The sequence below is a fragment of the Coregonus lavaretus genome (genome assembly GCF_964263955.1).
Source record: "Coregonus lavaretus genome assembly, chromosome: 2".
Taxonomy (NCBI): Eukaryota; Metazoa; Chordata; class Actinopteri; order Salmoniformes; family Salmonidae; genus Coregonus; species Coregonus lavaretus.
This window is the reverse complement of record NC_139989.1, coordinates 80,695,115-80,714,867: the sequence shown is the minus strand read 5'-3', so window position 1 is coordinate 80,714,867 and position 19,753 is coordinate 80,695,115. Positions and strand designations below refer to the sequence as shown.

The 19,753-nt window shown below is 42.5% G+C and overlaps 1 protein-coding gene and 1 pseudogene across 3 annotated transcripts; both read right to left on the bottom strand.

Moving 5' to 3' along the window:
• Nucleotides 1-5,055: 5,055 nt before the first annotated feature.
• On the bottom strand, nucleotides 5,056-6,093 carry LOC311140796 (stonustoxin subunit beta-like; annotated as a pseudogene). Its single transcript has one exon. The product of its transcript is annotated as a stonustoxin subunit beta-like (transcript).
• A 9,709-nt stretch (nucleotides 6,094-15,802) lies between these two features.
• Nucleotides 15,803-18,963, bottom strand: LOC311141594 (NLR family CARD domain-containing protein 3-like). Of its 2 annotated transcripts, none has more exons than XM_084176966.1 (3): nucleotides 18,725-18,963; nucleotides 18,044-18,207; nucleotides 15,803-17,586 (listed from the first exon to the last, which is right to left on the bottom strand). In XM_084176966.1, the coding sequence occupies exons 1-3, from the start codon at nucleotides 18,790-18,792 to the stop codon at nucleotides 15,818-15,820; spliced, it is 2,001 nt and encodes a 666-aa protein (XP_084033092.1). In that variant the 5' UTR covers nucleotides 18,793-18,963; the 3' UTR covers nucleotides 15,803-15,817. The 2 variants fall into 2 exon arrangements, with proteins under 2 accessions (XP_084033092.1, XP_084033093.1); XM_084176967.1 differs by lacking the exon at nucleotides 18,725-18,963 and adding an exon at nucleotides 18,402-18,482 and having other exon boundaries at nucleotides 18,044-18,272.
• Between the last annotated feature and the right edge of the window lie 790 nt (nucleotides 18,964-19,753).

The window sequence follows — 19,753 nt, the reverse complement described above, 5'->3', positions numbered from 1 at the left end:
TGACGATGTTAACTCCAGTGGTGGAAAAAGTACCCAATTGTCATACAGGAGTAAAAGTAAAGATACCTTAACAGAAAATGACTCAACTAAAAGTGAAAGTCACCCAGTAATATACTACTTGAGTAAAAGTCTAAAAGTATTTGGTTTTAAATATACTTAAGTATCAAAAGTAAATGTAATTGCTAAAATATACTTAAGTATCAAAAGTAAAAGTACAAGTATAAATCATTTAAAATTCCTTACATAAAGCAAACCAGACAATTTTCTTGTTTTTGAAATGTACATTCAGCCAGAGGCAAACTCCAACACTCAGACAATTTACAAACAAAGCATTTGTGTTTAGTGAGTCTGCCAGATCAGAGGCAGTAGGGATGTTCTCTTGATAAGTGTGTGAATTGGACCATTTTCTGTCCTGCTAAGCATTCAAAATGTAGTACTTTTGGGTGTCAGGGAAAATGTATGGAGTAAAAAGTACATTATTTTCTTTAGGAATGTAGTGAAGTAAAAGTAAAAGTTGTCAAAAATATAAATAGTAAAGTCAAGTACAGATACCCCAAAAAACTACTTAAGTAGTACTTTAAAGTATTTTTGATTAAGTACTTTACACCACTGGTTAACTCTCTTTCTTAGCTAGCTAGACTATGCACTTGCCTCTGCTATCAATACACTGTGCTAACATTAGCCTATTCTGGACCACAGAAAATAACAGTTTTAAACAGTTGTAAAAACCCACTTCTTCCAGACAGAATAGTTCCTGTAGATTCAGACTTACTCATCACCAATCTGTTGTTATGTCTCGTGGGTTTCATAACCACGTCTGTACAACAATTCAATAATGATGAGACAGGAGACAGGAATCAGTTCAACCATTTATCTGGAACGTGATCATCTCAACACATACAAACCCCCATGATGCTCTGCAGCACAACCCCAATATACAACAAATACATAGATAAGTAAATGGACACTAAACAAAACTCATAGAGTAATTTAAATGTTCAGTTGTAGAAAGTAGGGCCATGGGATAGGGTCAGAAAGGTCAGTATGTTTGATAACTGGTTACAGAGGTGACATAACAAGCATAAGGTCCATTATAACACAGTGAAGTAGAGGTGGGAGCTAAAAGCAGACATGGACAGTGAGACGGTGTGAGGAGGTCAGGGGTGAAACACTAGATCAGGACAGGTAGAAATGGCAGGGCTGGAAATAGACACAGAGACACATTCTGATCATGGCTCAGACCTGACCTGAGACACCCAAACAGAAGATGCCATAGCAAAGTCCTGTCCAGTAGGCTATATGGGATTTCCTTTCATCACAATCAAACACATGGAAATGTGTCCAGTGTGTCTGTGTGTCCAGTGTGTGTGTGTGTGTCCTGTGTGTGTTTGTCCAGTGTGTGTGTGTGTGTGTGTCCAGTGTGTGTGTCCTGTGTGTGTGTGTGTGTTGTATGTGTGTGTGTTCATAGTGTGTGTGTGTGTTCAGTGTGTGCGTGTGTGTGTCCAGTGTGTGGCTGTCCAGTGGGTGTGTGTGTGTTCAGTGTGTGTGTGTGTTCAGTGTGTGAGTGTGTGTGTGTGTGTGTTTCCAGTGTGTGTGTGTGTGTGTCCTGTGTGTGTCTGTCCAGTGTGTGTGTGTGTGTCCAGTGTGTGTGTGTGTCCAGTGTTTGTGTGTGTGTGTGTTGTGTTCAGTGTGTGCGCGTGTGTGTGTCCAGTGTGTGGCTGTCCAGTGTGTGTGTGTGTGTTCAGTGTGTGTGTGTGTTCAGTGTGTGAGTGTGTGTGCGTGTGTGTTTCCAGTGTGTGTGTGTGTGTCCTGTGTGTGTCTGTCCAGTGTGTGTGTGTGTGTCCAGTGTGTGTGTGTGTGTTTGTGTGTGTCCAGTGTGTGTGTGTGTGTCCAGTGTTTGTGTGTGTGTGTGTGTGTGTGTCCAGTGTGTGTGTGTCCACTGTATGTGTGTGTCCAGTGTGTGTCCTTGGTGTGTGTGTGTCCTGTGTGTGTGTCCAGTGTGTGTGTGTGATTGTGTGTTCAGTGTGTGTGTGTTAAGTGTGTGTGTGTCCAGTGTGTGTGTGTTCAGTGTGTGTGTGTCCGATGTGTATATATGTGTGTGAATCCAGTGTGTGTATGTGTGTGTGTGTCCAGTGTGTGTGTGTGGATGCGTGTCAAGTGTGTGTGTGTGTGTGTGTTTGTGTCCAGTGTGTGTGTGTGTGTGTGTGTTTGTGTGTGTCCAGTGTGTGTGTCCTTTGTGTGTGTGTGTGTCCTGTGTGTGTGTGTCCAGTGTGTGTGTGTTTGTGTCCAGTGTGTGTGTGTGTGTGTCCAGTGTGTGTGTGTCCAGTGTGTGTGTGTGTGTGCGTGTGTGTGTCCAGTGTGTGTGTCCTTTGTGTGTGTGTGTGTGTTTGTGTCCAGTGTGTGTGTGTGTGTGTGTCCACTGTGTGTGTGTGTGTGTGTGTCCAGTGTGTATGTGTCCAGTGTGTGTGTGTGTGTCCAAGGTATGTGTCCTTTGTGTGTGTGTGTCCTGTGTGTGTGTGTGTGTGTGTGTGTGTGTGTCCAGTGTGTGTGTCCTTTGTGTGTGTATGTGTCCTGTGTGTGTGTGTCCAGTGTGTGTGTGTGTTTGTGTCCAGTGTGTGTGTGTTTGTGTCCAAGGTGTGTGTCCTTTGTGTGTGTGTGTGTCCTGTGTGTGTGTGTGTGTGTGTGTGTGTGTGTGTGTCCAGTGTGTGTGTCCTTTGTGTGTGTGTCCAGTGTGTGTGTGTTTGTGTCCAGTGTGTGTGTCCTGTGTGCGTGTGTCCAGTGTGTGTGTGTTTGTGTCCAGTGTGTGTGTGTGTGTGTGTGTGTGTGTGTCCAGTGTGGGTGTGTCCAGTGTGTGTGTGTGTGTGTGTCCAGTGTGTGTGTGTGTGTGTGTATGTGTGCGTGTTGTTGTTGTGTGTGTCCTGTGTGTGTTTGTCCAGTGTGTGTGTGTCCTGTGTGTGTGTGTCCAGTGTGTGTGTGTTTGTGTCCAGTGTGTGTGTGTGTGTGTGTGTGTATGCGTGTCCAGTGTGGGTGTGTCCAGTGTGTGTGTGTGTGTCCACTGTGTGTGTGTGTGTGTATGTGTGTGTGTTGTTGTTGTGTGTGTCCTGTGTGTGTTTGTCCAGTGTGTGTGTGTGTGTGTCCAGTGTGTGTGTGTGTCCATTGGGTGTGTGTGTGTCCAATGTGTGTGTGTGTGTCATGTGTGTGTTCAGTGTGTGTGTTAAGTGTGTGTGTGACCAGCGTGTCCAGTGTGTGTATTCCGTGTGTGTGTCCAGTGTGTGTGTTCAGTGTGTGTGTCCAGTGTGTTTGTGTCCAATGTGTGTGTGTGTGTATCCAGTGTGTGTGTGTGTTCAGTGTGTGTGTGTGTGTCCAGTGTGTGTGTGTTCAGTGTGTGTATCCAGTGTGCGTGTGTGTGTCCAGTGTGTGTGTGTGTTCAGTGTGTGTATCCAGTATGCGTGTGTGTGTCCAGTGTGTGTGTGTGTGTGTCCAGTGTGTGTGTGTGTATGTGTCCGGTGTGTGTGTGTTCGGTGTGTGTATCCAGTGTGCGTGTGTGTGTCCTGTGTGTGTCTGTCCAGTGTGTGTGTGTGTGTCCAGTGTGTGTGTGTGTGTTTGTGTGTGTCCAGTGTGTGTGTGTGTGTCCAGTGTTTGTGTGTGTGTGTGTGTGTGTGTCCAGTGTGTGTGTGTCCACTGTATGTGTGTGTCCAGTGTGTGTCCTTGGTGTGTGTGTGTCCTGTGTGTGTGTCCAGTGTGTGTGTGTGATTGTGTGTTCAGTGTGTGTGTGTTAAGTGTGTGTGTGTCCAGTGTGTGTGTGTTCAGTGTGTGTGTGTCCGATGTGTATATATGTGTGTGAATCCAGTGTGTGTATGTGTGTGTGTGTCCAGTGTGTGTGTGTGGATGCGTGTCAAGTGTGTGTGTGTGTGTGTGTTTGTGTCCAGTGTGTGTGTGTGTGTGTGTGTTTGTGTGTGTCCAGTGTGTGTGTCCTTTGTGTGTGTGTGTGTCCTGTGTGTGTGTGTCCAGTGTGTGTGTGTTTGTGTCCAGTGTGTGTGTGTGTGTGTCCAGTGTGTGTGTGTCCAGTGTGTGTGTGTGTGTGCGTGTGTGTGTCCAGTGTGTGTGTCCTTTGTGTGTGTGTGTGTTTGTGTCCAGTGTGTGTGTGTGTGTGTGTCCACTGTGTGTGTGTGTGTGTGTGTCCAGTGTGTATGTGTCCAGTGTGTGTGTGTGTGTCCAAGGTATGTGTCCTTTGTGTGTGTGTGTCCTGTGTGTGTGTGTGTGTGTGTGTGTGTGTGTCCAGTGTGTGTGTCCTTTGTGTGTGTATGTGTCCTGTGTGTGTGTGTCCAGTGTGTGTGCGTGTTTGTGTCCAGTGTGTGTGTGTTTGTGTCCAAGGTGTGTGTCCTTTGTGTGTGTGTGTGTCCTGTGTGTGTGTGTGTGTGTGTGTGTGTGTGTCCAGTGTGTGTGTCCTTTGTGTGTGTGTCCAGTGTGTGTGTGTTTGTGTCCAGTGTGTGTGTCCTGTGTGCGTGTGTCCAGTGTGTGTGTGTTTGTGTCCAGTGTGTGTGTGTGTGTGTGTGTGTGTGTGTCCAGTGTGGGTGTGTCCAGTGTGTGTGTGTGTGTGTGTCCAGTGTGTGTGTGTGTGTGTGTATGTGTGCGTGTTGTTGTTGTGTGTGTCCTGTGTGTGTTTGTCCAGTGTGTGTGTGTCCTGTGTGTGTGTGTCCAGTGTGTGTGTGTTTGTGTCCAGTGTGTGTGTGTGTGTGTGTGTGTATGCGTGTCCAGTGTGGGTGTGTCCAGTGTGTGTGTGTGTGTCCACTGTGTGTGTGTGTGTGTATGTGTGTGTGTTGTTGTTGTGTGTGTCCTGTGTGTGTTTGTCCAGTGTGTGTGTGTGTGTGTCCAGTGTGTGTGTGTGTCCATTGGGTGTGTGTGTGTCCAATGTGTGTGTGTGTGTCATGTGTGTGTTCAGTGTGTGTGTTAAGTGTGTGTGTGACCAGCGTGTCCAGTGTGTGTATTCCGTGTGTGTGTCCAGTGTGTGTGTTCAGTGTGTGTGTCCAGTGTGTTTGTGTCCAATGTGTGTGTGTGTGTATCCAGTGTGTGTGTGTGTTCAGTGTGTGTGTGTGTGTCCAGTGTGTGTGTGTTCAGTGTGTGTATCCAGTGTGCGTGTGTGTGTCCAGTGTGTGTGTGTGTTCAGTGTGTGTATCCAGTATGCGTGTGTGTGTCCAGTGTGTGTGTGTGTGTGTCCAGTGTGTGTGTGTGTATGTGTCCGGTGTGTGTGTGTTCGGTGTGTGTATCCAGTGTGCGTGTGTATGTCTAGTGTTTGTGTGTGTCCAGTGTGTGTGTGTGTGTGTATCCAGGGTGTGTGTGTCCAGTGTGTGTGTGTGTGTGTGTGTGTGTGTGTATACAGTGTGTGTGTGTCCACAGTGTTTGTGTCCAGTGTGTGTGTGTGTGTGTGTGTATCCAGTGTGTGTGTGTCCAGTGTGTGTGTGTATCCAGTGTGTGTGTGTGTGTGTGTCCAGTGTGTTTGTCCAGTGTGTGTGTGTGTGTGTGTGTGTGTGTGTGTGTGTGTGTGTGTGTCAGTGTTACCATGGTTATTATTTACAGGGACACTGAGGCGCCATCATACCAAACATGAAACCCTGGATAGAGGGGCTCAGTGAATGTGGAGTGGAATGTGTTCAGGTGGGTCAGTGTGTCAGAGGAGACTCTGTAGAAGGACAGAGTGCCGGCTGGCCAGTCCAGATACACTCCTACTCTGTGGGAGCTGGAGGAGGGGACGTCTATGGGAGTGGACTTATTATTGTGACAGGCAGAGTAACTGTTGTCAGAGCAGAACAGACTCCAGGACTTGTCATTGAATCCAATCACACAGTCATAACCCCCTCCTCTCCTGCTGATTCCTTTATATGCCACTCCTATAACAGCTCAACTCCCACTCCACTCTACCTCCCAGTAACAGCGCCCAGTCAGACCCTCTCTACACAGCACCTGTTCCCAGTCCTCAAATCTCTCTGGGTGATCAGGATACGGCTGCTCCTCTGTCCTACATGTCACCTTTCTGTTCTCCTCAGACAGAGAGAGGAATCTGTTTACTGTGTTTGGGTCCAGTGTGAGATCACATACATCTGATGGATGAAACCAGACACAATATTAGAAATCATCATCATTCACATTAGAATGTTAACACACTTTTCACTAATTCATTTAATGTAGATGTTTCTAGGTATCAAAAGGAGAAGTTAAGGTAACTTGAGACTTGTTGAATGATCATATGTTATACTGTATGGTAATATAAAACACACTTATTCCTGTTAATTACACACTCACACACACACAGACACACACACACACACACACACACATCCTGAACACACACTGGACACACACACATCTTCATGCATGAACACACACACACACTTCTAATGTAACACGAACACGCCACACACACACACAGACACACACATTGTCAAAGCAACTCTTTGTAAACTTTGGTGTCCCTGATTTGTGCTTCTGTAGAACTACAGCTTATATTTAATATGACCAAGTAAGTAATGATGGTGGTCTTTGACTTTGACTTCACTTGAATTAAGACTTATTCTTAGTCATATTCTTCATAGCAGTCAACACTCACATTTTCGAAGTCCAGGTTTCATTGTGTTCTCTCCACCATGTTCCACACTGTAGCGGTAAGCAGAAGAACAGACAGTCATTGAGGGATACACCTGAACTCACACACACACACACACACACACACACACACACAAACACACACACACACACACACACACACACACACACAAACAGTCAGAATATACATTTGTCCAAGTGTGTGTTTGTGTGTCCACTGTTTGTGTGTGTCCAGTGTGTGTGTGTGTACAGTGTGTGTGTGTGTGTCCAGTGTGTGTGTGTGTGTGTGTGTGTCCAGTGTGTGTGTGTGTCTGTCCAGTGTGTGTGTGTGTATGTCAAATGTGTGTGTTTGTGTGGCCAGTATGTGTGTGTGTGTGTCCAGTGTGTGCGTGTGTGTGTGTGTCCAGTGTGTGTGTATGTGTGTGTGTCCAGTGTGTGTGTGTGTGTGTGTGTGTGTGTGTTTGTCCAGTGTGTGTATGTGTGTCCATAGTGTGTGTGTGTCCAGTGTGTGTGTATGTCTATTGTGTGTGTGTGTGTCTAGTGTGTGTGTGTTTGTCCAGTGTGTGTGTGTGTCCAGTGTTTGTGTGTCCAGTGTTTGTGTTTGTGTGTCCAGTGTGTGTGTGTGTGTGTGTGTGTGTGTGTGTGTGTGTGTGTGTGTCCAGTGTGTGTTTGTGTGTGTGTGTGTCCTTTGTGTGTATGTGTCCAGTGTGTGTGTTTACAGTGTGTGTGTGTGTGTGTGTGTGTGTGTGTGTGTGTCCAGTGTGAGTAAGTCTGTGTGTTTGTGTGTGTCCAGTGTGTGTCCAGTGTGTGTGTGTTTGTGTGTGTGTCCAGTGTGTGTTTGTGTTTGTGTGTGTGTCCGGTGTGTGTCCAGTGTGTGTGTGTGTCTGTGTGTGTCCAGTGTGTGTGTGTGCGTGTGTGTCCAGTGTGTGTGTGTGTGTGTGTCCAGTGTGTGTGTGTGTGTGTGTTTGTCCGGTGTGTGTGTGTGTCCATTGTGTGTGTGTCCAGTGTGTTTGTGTATGTCTAGTGTGTGTGTGTGTGTCCAGTGTGTGTGTGTGTGTCCAGTGTGTGTGTGTTTGTCTAGTGTGTGTGTGCTTGTCCAGTTTGTGTGTGCGTCCTTTGTGTGTGTGTGTGTGTGTGTGTGCGTCCTTTGTGTGTGTGTGTGTGTGTGTCCAGTGTGTGTTTGTGTGTGTCCAGTGTGTGTGTGTGTCCAGTGTGTGTACTGATACACGTACACACACACACACTGGACAAACACACACACACACGACACACGACACACACACACAAACACACACTGGACACACACAGGACACACACACACACACACACCGGACACACACACACACACACACACACACACACACACACACACACACATTGGACACACATACACACTGGACACACACACACACACACACACACACACACACACACACACACACACACACACAGTCTTTATATAACTTAGTCCAAGTGGTGGTCAGAATGATTCTCTTAACTAGCCTGATAACTCCAACATGTCTGATATGAACATTGACATAAACCCTCTACATACTTGAGTTTCTCCAGTCTGCAGTGTGGATCCTCCAGTCCAGCAGAGAGCAGTCTGACTCCTGAGTCTCCTGGGTGATTGTAGCTCAGGTCCAGCTCTCTCAGGTGTGAGGGGTTTGACTTCAGAGCTGAGACCAGAGAAACACAGCCTTCCTCTGTGACTAGACAGCCTGACAGCCTGCAAAGAGTCAAATCATATTAAAACCACACTGCTATTCGTTGGTGGTCAAAATAGTGGCAGTATATTTTTTTCAACATTTTCAGATATATCAATGTCCTGAAACCTGACATATATATTCATAAATGAATGTATCATTATTAACAATGACAAATGATCGAAGTATTGCTTGTAGATAGAAACATGTGTAGTACAAATATTTGAGTAGACTGACCAGAGCAGTTTAAAAATCAGTATCAGTCAAAAGACAGACAGTGAGGTATCATATTTAGATTGTATTGAGTATACAGTCCACACCATATCTATTTTGACAGTGAAGATAACATTTTAAATGTGGCTCTATACTCCAGCATTTTGGATTTGAGATCAAATGTTTCATATGAGGTGACAGTATATAATGTCACCTTTTATTTGAGGGTATTTTAATACATATCTGTTTCACCGTTTAGAAATGAAAGCACTTTATGTATCTAGTCCCCTCATTTGAAGAAGTCATAAGTATTCTGACCAATTCACTTATAGTGTATTAAAGTAGTCAAAAGTTTAGTATTTGGTCCCAAACTCATTGGTTGCATTTGCAGTTTGTTTTGGGTTATGTTTTGCCCAATATTAAAATGGTTGATGATGACTGGAGTATTTTTCTGTCTAAGTGAGTAGATAGCATGTTTCTAAACACTACTAAATTAATCCTGATGATGCCATGATTAAGAAAAATCATGAATGAATCATGAATAATAATGAGTGAGAGAGTTACAGAGGCTACAACAAAACATGCTAACCTCTCACCATTACCAATAACAGAGGGGGTATGATCCTTGTTCCTCTGTAACTTTCTCATTCATCATCATTCACGATTTATTCATGATTATTCATAATCATGGTAGCGTCCACATGAATGTAGAAGTGTTCAGAAACATCTTCTATTCTTACTGACAATACAAGTGAAGTGACTCCAAAATGACAGGACATTATTCACCATTCAGTTTCAATTGGGAAAAACATCATCCAAAACACAACCAAGACAAACTGCAAATGCACTCAACAAGTTTGTAGAATCACAAGCTTGACGTAATCACTGTGGGTAAGGAATATGGGACCAAATACTAAACTTATGACTACTTTAATACAATATAAGTGAATATGTCCAAATTATTGCGACTTTTTCAAATGGGAGAACCAGAGGCATAAAGTGCTTTCATTTCTAAACAGTAACACAGATATGTATGAAAATATCCTCAAATAAAAGGTGACATTCTGTACTGTCACCTAATATGAAACATTCTATCTCAAATCCAAAATGCTGGAGCATAGCACCAAATGTAAAACTGTAAGCTTCACTGTCCAAACACATATGGTGTGGACTATGTGTGCCTGGTAAACACATGTGGATCTGGTGAACAGTTATCACTTGTTGACCAACTACAGGAATCCTGACCTCAGAGTCTCCAGTTTACAGTGGGGATTCCCCAGTCCAGCAGAGAGCAGCTTCACTCCTGAATCCTTCAGGTCGTTGTTACTCAGATCCAGCTCTCTCAGGTGTGAGGGGTTTGATCTCAGAGCTGAGACCAGAGAAGCACAGCCTTCCTCTGTGACTAGACAGCGTGACAGCCTGCAAAGAGTCAAATCATATTAAAACGACACTGCTATTCTTTGGTGTGAAAATATATTATTTCAACAATTTCAGATACATCAGTGTCCTGAAACCTGCCATATCTATTCATATATGTATATATACACACTACTACTATTCGAGAGTTTGGACACACCTACACATTCAAGGGTTTTTCTTTATTTTTACTATTTTTTACATTGTAGAATAATAGTGAAGACATCAAAACTATGAAATAACACATATGGAATCATGTAGCAACCAAAAAAGTGTTTAACAAATCAAAATATATTTTAGATTTTAGATTCTTCAAATAGCCACCCTTTGCCTTGATGACAGCTTTGCACACTCTTGCCATTCTCTCAACCAGCTTCATGAGGTAGTCACCTGGAATGCATTTCAATTAACAGGTGTGCCTTCTTAAAAGTTAATTTGCTGAATTTATTTCCTTCTTACAGTTTTTCTCAGTCGCTTTGGTGTATTTCTTAGATCAAAAGTGCAATTCTTGATACTACTTGTACAAATTCCAAATCATCTAGTCACTTGTGCACATCATTAAAGCAATTTCTTATTCCTTTGAACAAATTGCAATTGCTTTTGTACATATTGCAATTGATAATGTACAAGTGTCAGCTTTTTTCCACATTTTCAATTGCTCATGTCATGTTGATCAAAATATAGTAGATGGTTCTCTGTTGAATAGTCTTACCCCTCAAAACATCTAGGCATTAGTTCCTTGCATAAGCCATTACATGCAAAATTGTTGAACTATTTGTCATAAACTGTCAAGCATAGTTTTACACATTTCTATTAGACCTTTTGTACAAAAACGTAAATTGCTGAATCGTGCAGGTGAAATTAACCCTCACTCATGAAGGAATGTAAAGTGTTAGTTCAACCAACAATCAACCAGTTGTCTAAATTGCTCAAAGGTGCATCTCATGAAGAATCAATTGGCAAGCATATATAGACAGACCACAACACAGAGTTGCAATTTTCCAATAATGGATGGACCAGGAAACGAACAGGGTCAACAGCCAAGAGGAGGAAGAAAAGGAACAAGGATGCGTGGTGGAAGGCAAAACAGAGGAAGAGGCAGAAGAGGACATAGGCGCATATCTGATGACATAAGGGCCACTATTGTAGACCATGTTGTCATTCATGATCTTACAATGGCTGAGGCGGGTCGAAGGGTGCAGCCGAATATTGGGAGATCAACCGTGTCCTCAATAGTACAAACGTTTCGAAGAGAGAACAGGTATGTCCACCAATGTACAGTGCACTGTTACTGTATATAAGCAGTATACTGTATACTTCCTACAATGCTTCATATTACAGTATTCCACTTGTATTTCACAGCATACAGAAATATACTCTATACAGATACATACTGCACCTTACATGCACCCACCTGTATGTTTTACAGTAAAATGTGTGTTCGCATAGTTTTTGTCTATGTGAAAGTGTGCGATGCATCACTGCATTTTTCCACACATAGGACTGCAAGATTACCTCAAACCGGTGGCAGAGGACGCCTTTTCACACCTCAACAGGAGGAGGCTATTTGCACCATGGTCCGAGCAAACAATGCCATGAGACTCAGGGAAATACAAAGGACCATTATAGAAGACAACGATGTCTTTGAAAACATCCATACGGTTAGCATCTCAACCATCGACAGGGTGCTGCATAGAAACCAGATGAGTATGAAACAGCTGTACCGTGTACCATTCCAAAGGAATGAGGACAGAGTTAAGGAGCTACGGTACCAGTATGTACAGGTAAAACATATATCTATGTAACTACTTTACAGCAACATTTTATAGTGTTACATAGTACAGTAAGCATAAACTGCACACATTTCCATTGCTGTGGAAGGAACATGCAATATATGTACATTTTATGTCACTCTTCCTTACCAAAACAAATTCAACTGTGTGTTCTGGGATATAGTGTATAATGGAGTTGGAATCAAGTGAACCCTCTCACAACTTTGTATACGTGGATGAGGCTGGCTTCAACCTGACCAAATGCAGAAGGCGGGGTCGGAATATCATCGGTCACAGAGCTACTGTAGATTTGCCAGGCCAACGGGGAGGAAATATCACCATGTGTGCTGCTATTTCGGAGCATGGTGTCCTAACCCATATCCCCCTTTTAGGGCCATACAACACCCAGCATCTACTCAACTTTTTAGAGACTCTCTACAGGGCTCTCATCCCTGATGATGAGAGGGGTCTGTTTAGAGAGGATTTGCCAAAGTATGTGGTCATTTGTGATAATGTGAGTTTCCATCGATCAAACATCATAAGGCAATGGTTTGTGACCCACCCGAGGATGCTCATAGAATTCCTCCCACCTTATTCACCATTCCTTAACCCAATTGAGGAGTTATTTTCAGCATGGAGGTGGAAGGTGTACAATCGTCAGCCACACACACAGATGACCCTGCTGGCTGCAATGGATGCAGCATGTGAGGACACCACAGTAGACGCCTGCAGAGGATGGATAAGGCATTCCAAAAGATTCTTTCCACGTTGCATTGGAAGGGAAAATATCCGGTGTGATGTGGATGAGAATATGTGGGCTGACAGACAGGAACGTCTGGATGTGTAGAGACAGCACTAGAACAGTGCTGTGGGCAAAGTTGTGCCTTAGGGGTGGTTTCCTGTGTTTCTTTCTAATTTAGTTTTTTTCCTTTGTGCCCCTTGGGTTGTCCAGTCTCTTTCAATCAATAACCCACATACAGTAATATGTAAATAGTACTGTTGAAATTGATATATGCCATAGAAGTGCAGCCTTGTGCATTTTCAATACAGTAACTGTCATCCAAACTGTAGCCTAAGTTTACATCAGGTAATACTGTCAAAGTACACAGTTCCATTGACAACATGCCTAAACATTTTGACAACCTTGTTCGTGAACAATGACTCAATGACTTATCATTCTGATGACACTGACATGATCATTGGCATAAATATTTACTTTTGAGAGATGTACTAAGGATTTTTAGTGACTGACTAGCTTTAGAAACATATCTATTGTATATTGCAGTTTGTACAAATTGTTCTGAGAAATGCACTTATTATTTTGCACATGTTAGGGATGATGTGAAAAATGCACCAAAGCGACTGAGAAAAACTGTAATGTGTTTGAGCCAATCAGTTGTGTTGTGACAAGGTGGGGGGGGGGTATACAGAAGATAGCCCTATTTGGTAAAAGACCAAGTCCATTTATGGCAAGAACAGCTCAAATAAGCTACGAGAAATGACAGTCCATCATTACTTTAAGACATGACGGTCAGTCAATACGGAACATTTCAAGAACTTTTAAAGTTTCTTCAAGTGCAGTCGTTAAAAATATCAAGCACTATGATGAAACTGGCTCTCATGAGGACCGCCACAGGAATGGAAGACCCAAAGTTACCTCTGCTGCAGAGGATAAGTTCATCAGAGTTACCAGCCTCAGAAATTGCAGCCTAAATAAATTCTTCACAGAGTTCAAGTCACAGACACAGCTCAACATCAACTGTTCAGAGGTGACTGTGTGAATCCGGCTTTCATGGTCGAATTGCTGCAAAGAAACCACTACTAAAGGACACCAATAATAAGAAAAGACGTGCTTGGGCCAAGAATCACGAGCAATGGACATTACACAGGTGGACATTTGTCCTTTGGCCTGGAGTCTAAATTTGAGATTTCTGGTTCCAACCGCCGTGTCTTTTTGAGAAGCGGTGTGGGTGAACGGATGATCTCGGCATGTGTAATTCCCACCGTAAAGCATGGAGGAGGAGGTGTTATGGTGTGGGGGTGCTTTGCTGGTGACACTGTCTGTGATTTATTTAGAATTCAAGGCACACTTAACCAGCATGGCTACCACAGCATTCTGCAGCGATACGCCATCCCATCTGGTTTGGGCTTAGTGGGACTATCATTTGTTTTTCAACAGGACAATGACCCAACACACTTCCAGACTGTGTAAGGAGAGGGATTGAGTGCTGCATCAGATGACCTGGCCTCCACAATCACCCGACCTCAACCCAATTGAGATGGTTTGGGATGAGTTGGACGGCAGAGTGAAGGAAAAGCAGCCAACAAGTGCTCAGCATATGTGGGAACTCCTTCAAGACTGTTGGAAAAGCATTTCAGGTGAAGCTGGTTGAGAGAATGCCAAGAGTGTGCAAAACTGTCATCAAGACAAAGGGTGGCTATTTGAAGAATTTCAAATATAAAATATATTTTCATTTGTTTAAGACTTTTTTGGTTACTACATTATTCCATATTTGTTATTCCATAGTTTTGATGTCTTCACTATTATTCTACAATGGAAACTGACTTGACTGGTACTGTATATACATGAATTAATGTATCATTATTAACAGTAGATAACATGTTTCTAAACACTACTAAATTAATCATTGTGTGTGTGTGTGTGTGTGTGTGTCCAATGAGTGTGTGTTCATTGAGTGATACAGGAAAACTGACCTCAGAGTCTCCAGTTTACAGTGGGGATTCCCCAGTCCAGCAGAGAGCAGCTTCACTCCTGAATCCTTCAGGTCATTGTAGCTCAGGTCCAGCTCTCTCAGGTGTGAGGGGTTTGACTTCAGAGCTGAGACCAGAGAAGCACATCCTTCCTCTGTGAATAGACAGCCTGACAGCCTGCAAAGAGTCAAATCATATTAAAACCACACTGCTATTCTTTGGTGTTGAGTAATTTTCTGTCTAAGTGAGTAGATAACATGTTTCTAAACACTACTAAATTAATCATTGTGTGTGTGTGTGTGTGTGTGTCCAATGAGTGTGTGTTCATTGAGTGATACAGGAAAACTGACCTCAGAGTCTCCAGTTTACAGTGGGGATTCCCCAGTCCAGCAGAGAGCAGCTTCACTCCTGAATCCTTCAGGTCATTGTAGCTCAGGTCCAGCTCTCTCAGGTGTGAGGGGTTTGACTTCAGAGCTGAGACCAGAGAAGCACATCCTTCCTCTGTGAATAGACAGCCTGACAGCCTGCAAAGAGTCAAATCATATTAAAACCACACTGCTATTCTTTGGTGTTGAGTAATTTTCTGTCTAAGTGAGTAGATAACATGTTTCTAAACACTACTGAATGAATCCTAATGATGCCATGATTGAGAAAGGTCATGAATGAATCATGAATAATAATGAGTGAGAAAGTTACAGAGGCTACAACAAAACATGCTAACCTCTCACCATTAACATCAAATAAAAGGTGACATTCTATAATGAAACATTCAATCTGAAATCCCAAATGCTGGAGCATAGCACCAAATGTAAAACTGTAAGCTTCACTGTCCAAACACATATGGTGTGGACTATGTGTGCCTGGTAAACACATGTGGATCTGGTGAACAGTTATCACTTGTTGACCAACTACAGGAATACTGACCTCAGAGTCTCCAGTTTACAGTGGGGATTCCCCAGGACAGCAGAGAGCAGCTTCACTCCTGAATCCTTCATGACATTGTTACTCAGATCCAGCTCTCTCAGGTGTGAGGGGTTTGACTTCAGAGCTGAGGCCAGAGAAGCACAGCCTTTCTCTGTGAGTCCACAGAATGACAGCCTGACAAAGAGATCATCATGATTTCACAAACACACTGTTAATTTAACACCAGTAGTGTAGAAGGACAATGGCAGATGCATTTGGTTTATTCTCTTAAACAACATATAGATTAATCTTCCGTCTCCTAGAATTGTATGGTCATATTGTTATACTAATGTGAAAATCAATGCATTGATTCAGTACGTTTTTCAATATAATATAATATATGATATACATATTATAATATATATATAATATATATTTTTCTCTAAACTGAATATTTCTTCCTGATGATTAGTACTTAAATGTCATTTTATGTACTCACAGAGCAGCTCTGGAGGCTTTGACCACTGGCAGCAGCCTCAGAAGACCTTCCTCTGATCTGGAGTATTTATTCGGGTCAAACACATCCAGCTCCTTTTCTGAAGTCAGCAACACAAAGACCAGAGCTGACCACTGTGCAGGTGACAGTTCTTCTTTTGAGAGACTTCCTGATCTCAGGTATCTTTGGATCTCCTCCACTAGAGAATGGTCATTCAGTTCATTCAGACAGTGGAACAGATTGATGCACCTCTCTGGAGAGGGATTCTGCCTGATCTTCTCCTTGATGTACTTGACTGTTTCTTCATGGCTCTGTGAGCTGCTTCTTGTCTTTGTCAGTAGACCTCGTAAGTACTTCTGATTGGACTCCAGTGAGAGGCCCAGAAGGAAGCGGAGGAACAGGTCCAGGTTTCCCGTCTCACTTTGTAAGGCTTTATCCACAGCACTCTTGTAGACAGTAACTTCAGTAACTTGCGGATCGGCCATTAGATTCTCATTGTTGTTGATGAATGAGAGGAACACATATACAGCAGCCAGAAACTCCTGAATGCTCAGATGCACGAAGCAGTACACCTTGTCCTGGTACAGCCCACGTTCCTCTTTAAAGATCTGTGTGCACAATCCTGAGTACACTGAGGCTTCATTGACATCAATGCCAGCCTCTTTCAGGTCTTCTTCATAGAAAATCAGATTGCCATTCACAAGCTGTTGAAAAGCCAGTTTTCCCAGTGACAGAATGCTCTCTTTATTCCAGTGTGGACCTGTCTCTTCTTTCCCAAGATACTTTTCATTCTTCTGTTTGGTATGAAACATCACAAGGTGTGAGTACAACTCAGTCAGAGTCTTTGGCATCTCTTCTCTCTTGTCTGTACTCAACATGTTTTCAAGGACTGTTGCAGAAATCCAACAGAAGACTGGAATGTGGCACATGATGTGGAGGCTCCTTGATGTCTTTATGTGTGAGATGATTCTGCTGGCCAGGTCCTCATCACTGAATCTCTTCCTGAAGTACTCCTCCTTCTGTGGGTCATTGAACCCTCGTACCTCTGTCACCTGGTCAACACACCCTGAACGGATCTTATTGGCTGCTGCAGGTCGGGTAGTTATCCAGAGGAGAGCAGAGGGAAGCAGATTTCCATTGATGAGATTTGTCAGCAGAACATCCACTGAGGTTGACTCTGTGACGTCAAAACAAATCTTGTTCTTCTGGAAGTCTAAGGGCAGTCGGCACTCATCCAGACCATCAAAGATGAACAGAACTTTGTACTTGTCGTAGTTGGAGATCCTTGATTCTTTGGTTTCGATTGAGAAGTGATTGAGAAGTTCAATCAACGTGTGTTTTTCACCTTTCATCAAATTCAGCTCCCGAAAAGGGAATGAAAATACAAATTGGACATCCTGATTTGCTTTTCCTTCAGCCCAGTCCAGAATTAACTTCTGCACAGAGACTGTTTTTCCGATGCCAGCGACTCCCTTTGTCAGCACAGTTCTGATACGTTTGTCTTGTCCAGTTAAGGGTTTGAAGATGTCGTTACATTTGATTGCAGTCTCTAATCTTGCTTGTTTCCTGGTTGTTGTCTCAATCTGTCTCAGCTCATGTTCATTATTGACCTCTCCTGTTCCACCCTCTGTGATGTAGAGCTCTGTGTAGATCTTATTGAGAAGTGTTGGGTTTCCTTGTTTAGCGATCCCCTCAAATACACATTGAAACTTCTTCTTTATATTAGATTTGAGTTCACGTTGAAGAATCACAGCACGCTCATCTGAATCTAGAAATAACACAGAGGATATTAATATTACATATGTTTTAATGCCTACAGTATTGTAAGACTGTCTTATAAAGTTTAAATTATAATCATTTATTCTCTTAACTGTCTGTATAAATCTGTAAATGTTTTCATAATGCATTACACACTGGTGTGACTGATTATATTATTATTGGTATTATTGATGGCATTAATAATGTTGTCTCTCTCTCTCTCTCTCTCTCTCTCTCTCTCTCTCTCTCTCTCTCTCTCTCTCTCTCTCTCTCTCTCTCTCTCTCTCTCTCTCTCTCTAAATTAATCAACACAACACATCCCTGCTGCTACTTGATGAGGTCACTAGGTGTTGTGTTAAGGCTGCTACAATATCATTTAGTTACACAGCTACTTTAGCTGTACTTTAGCTACAGCTTTTAAATGTTTGTTCTAAAACAGCATTCAACATGAGGCAGACAGCTCTTACTTTTCTCCAGTGTGTCAGCAAGCTCCTTCTGGTTCATTTTCCTCAGGACGTGCAGTGTGATCTTCAGAGCCCCCTCTCTGGCACTGCTCTCCTGCTTCTCATCTTCAGCATCCACCACTTCCTTATCCTGCTTCTGACTCTCAAAGCCTTCTGGGAGTTCTGGACTAAGAATCCTCTTGAACATCTTCAGCTCGTTCTTCACAAATGTCAAAATATTCTCTTCAAGCAACTGAAATAAATAAAGTAAATAAGTTAAGCAAGAGACTAAATGCTTTCTCATTAACACATGAATGAATGATTGACAGATCAACTTTACTTGAGGTAAACAAAAACAAATGTACATAACAGGACCACATACACTGAATATGGAGGCCAGGTCTGTTTGATGACTCTGGGAAGACTGATCACTGAGAATCTCTGACTCTGATCTCTCCTGTTGGTTTCTGTGGACAAAACATGAGATTACATCTCCTCTTTCAGACACACACACACACACACACACACACACACAGGGAGGGAATGTTGTGTTTGTTTGATAATGTTTCAGGACTATGAAAATGGAAAAAAAGATTAGCCTATGGATTATGAAAACAACAAAAATAAATGGGAAAATGGGAGAGGAGAAATGACTAGAGACAGTGTTGTTTAACTCACTGACCATGACCCATGAGTTCTTCTTACCTTTGTTCAGTAGAAAAGTCTCCCTCTCTAAACCCTATAGGACGATCCATAGACCTGTCACTCTTCATGGACACACAGCTGGGTACAGGGGAGGCTGGTCTCTCCTGCTTGATTGGGCTTCAACACAACAGAGACAAACATTACGTCTCTCATCTACTCTGAGCTCAGATGGGGAAACATAAGAAGAGTTTCATTCCAAAACGCTATATATCCATTTTCAGAAAGGTTCGTAAATTAGATTTTATTGTTTAAAGAGATTATGAAAGAGATTGGTGTGTTTTTTCAGTAGCTAATCATGGCATGTGATTGTTCAATGACAGACATGTATTTGTTTAAAATCTATCACTTAATGGTTTAATTTCAGAGAGACAAATAATCATGTTTTTTTGCAAAATGCTATATATATCTGCCTCACTCACAGAGAAATAAGTAGTACTACTAGGTTTTACACAGTAATAATATATATCTGGCTCACTCTCAGAGAAATAAGTAGTACTGCTAGGTTTTACACAGTATTAATATATACCTGCCTCACTCTCAGAGAAATAAGTAGTACTGCTAGGTTTTACACAGTATTAATATATATCTACCTCACTCTCAGAGAAATAAGTAGTACTGCTAGGTTTTACACAGTAATAATATATATCTGCCTCAGTAGTACTGCTAGGTTTTACACAGTCAAATGTGGCCGACCGGCTCGATTCAATCTTATGTAGCAAAATTAGAAATTGTGTTTTTTTTTTACATTGGATAAAAGTAGAGACTCAGCTAGAAAAAGGTATATCATACACTACAGTTGAGGAACAATGGGAAAGTAATTCTGCTTTGAAAGATGATAAACTTGTAACCTCAATTTTTAGAAAATGGCCTTTCAAAGTTTTGGTACACCTACTGGAGAGCACTTCTTTATCTACAGTGGTTTTACTTTGGCAGATAATGTCACCCATCTAAATAAATAGTTGTTTTAATATATATAGTTAACTAAATGTATGGTGTTTTTGATTTATGTCAGTTAAATAAATAGTATAT

What these genes read in the sequence shown, in the direction of transcription:
- LOC311141594 (XM_084176966.1), bottom strand. Translation starts at nt 18,792, where the DNA reads ATGAAGAGTGACAGGTCTATGGATCGTCCTATAGGGTTTAGAGAGGGA. An exon ending in GACTTTTCTACTGAACAAAG is followed by an intron (nt 18,208 to 18,724) that starts GTAAGAAGAACT and finishes GAGGATTCTTAG; the next exon opens with TCCAGAACTCCCAGAAGGCT. An exon ending in TGCTGACACACTGGAGAAAA is followed by an intron (nt 17,587 to 18,043) that starts GTAAGAGCTGTC and finishes TGTTATTTCTAG; the next exon opens with ATTCAGATGAGCGTGCTGTG.